Source organism: Meles meles, chromosome 20 (genome assembly GCF_922984935.1).
Source record: "Meles meles chromosome 20, mMelMel3.1 paternal haplotype, whole genome shotgun sequence".
In the NCBI taxonomy this organism is placed as follows: Eukaryota; Metazoa; Chordata; class Mammalia; order Carnivora; family Mustelidae; genus Meles; species Meles meles.
The window spans coordinates 11,833,637-11,835,204 of record NC_060085.1 but is presented as its reverse complement, the minus strand read 5'-3'; the positions used below and the strand labels follow the sequence as shown (position 1 = coordinate 11,835,204).

Here is a 1,568-nt window from a genome sequence, read left to right as displayed (position 1 = left end):
ACTGACTGAGACACCTAGGTGACCCAAGTAGAAAACATTCTTAAAAATCCATGGTACTCCATGACATAAATGAGAATTTCCAAATATTTTTGATCAAGGGTGGAAAAAATATATTATGAACAAAGGGAAAAACTGTCTGTATATCAGATAGAGAAGAACATTAATAAAGTGAGTTACTTAAATATACAGAGAAGTTGAATTCAAACAAATGGAAATTCCAGAAAATCAATAGAAGGATCCAATTCTACATCCAAATTCTAATCAAAGAATATCAGTTCCTGGCTCTGAGGCTGTGGACTCTGCAATCATGGGCACTTCCTCAGCCCCAGGATGATTGGCTGTTACATCACTGGAACCCCAATGATTGCTTTCAGAGCCCTCTTTATATCTTTGTTCCTCAGGCTATAGATGAAGGGGTTCAACATAGGTGTGACCACGGTGTACATTATGGAGACCACTGCACTTGAGTGGGAGCTCTGGGGAGCAGCAGAGCTAAGGTACACTCCAAGCAATGTACAATAGAATAAGGAGACAACAGAGAGGTGAGATGCACAGGTGGAAAATGCTTTATACTTGCCTTGAGCTGATGATATTCTACATATGGCAGAGACAATCTTAGAATAAGAGTAAAGGATCCCAGCAAAAGGACCACCACACAGCAGGACAGCTGCAAAATACATCACCAAGTTATTAAGAAAGGTATCAGAACAGGCAAGTTGGATCATCTGATTGAGTTCACAAAAGAAGTGGGGGATTTGGAAATGTGCACAGAAGGAAAGCCGCAACATCATTAAACTATGTAACAAGGAATTCAGAACACTGATGATCCAGGACACCAGAACCAGCAGTCCACAAAGCCTGGGGTTCATGATGACCGTGTAGTGCAGGGGGTGACAGATGGCCACAAACCGGTCATAGGCCATCACACTCAGGAGGAAGATATCTGACACAGCAAAGAGTATGAGAAAATAAATCTGTGTGACGCAGCCTACATAGGTTATAACCTTGCTCTGAGTCTGGATGTTCCACAGCATCTTGGGGATGGTGGTGGAGGTGAAACACATGTCAACAAAGGACAGGTTGTCAAGGAAAAAATACATGGGGGTGTGGAGGTGGGAGTCTGAACTGATGGCCAAGATGATGAGCAGGTTTCCAAACACAGTGATCAGGTACATGGAGAGGAAAAGCCCAAATATGAGGGGCTGCAGTTCTGGGTCCTCAGATAAGCCCAGAAGGTGAAACTCTGAAATTTGTGTTTCATTTCCTGGTTCCATGTGGTAGAGGTGACTTCAAGGATGGAAACAAATAGCATGACTAATTTTCACACAATCTTGTATTACTCTCAGTTTTTATTTTTTTATTTTTTTAAATTTCTTTTCAGTGTAACAGTATTCATTGTTTTTACTCTCAGTTTTTAAGTGCTACTTTTAAAATTTTATATTTTAGAAATTCACTTTAATATGTTGTGCATAGATATGGTACACTTCAGGGGAACCTCTATACCCCATAGTTTTGGAATTTTTGTTCTACTTACTTTTTCCCCAAACATAAATTGGGTGTTCTCCGCA

At 40.5% G+C, this 1,568-nt stretch overlaps 1 protein-coding gene across 1 annotated transcript; it reads right to left on the bottom strand.

Annotated features, from left to right (window-relative positions):
* Positions 1 to 341: 341 nt before the first annotated feature.
* LOC123932622 (olfactory receptor 7A17-like) lies at positions 342 to 1,280 on the bottom strand. The gene has a single exon (XM_045991044.1). The coding sequence runs from the start codon at positions 1,272 to 1,274 to the stop codon at positions 342 to 344; it is 933 nt and encodes a 310-aa protein (XP_045847000.1). The 5' UTR covers positions 1,275 to 1,280.
* Positions 1,281 to 1,568: the final 288 nt, after the last annotated feature.

Coding starts and splice junctions, on each gene's coding strand:
- LOC123932622 (XM_045991044.1), bottom strand. CDS start 1,274: ATGGAACCAGGAAATGAAACACAAATTTCAGAGTTTCACCTTCTGGGC.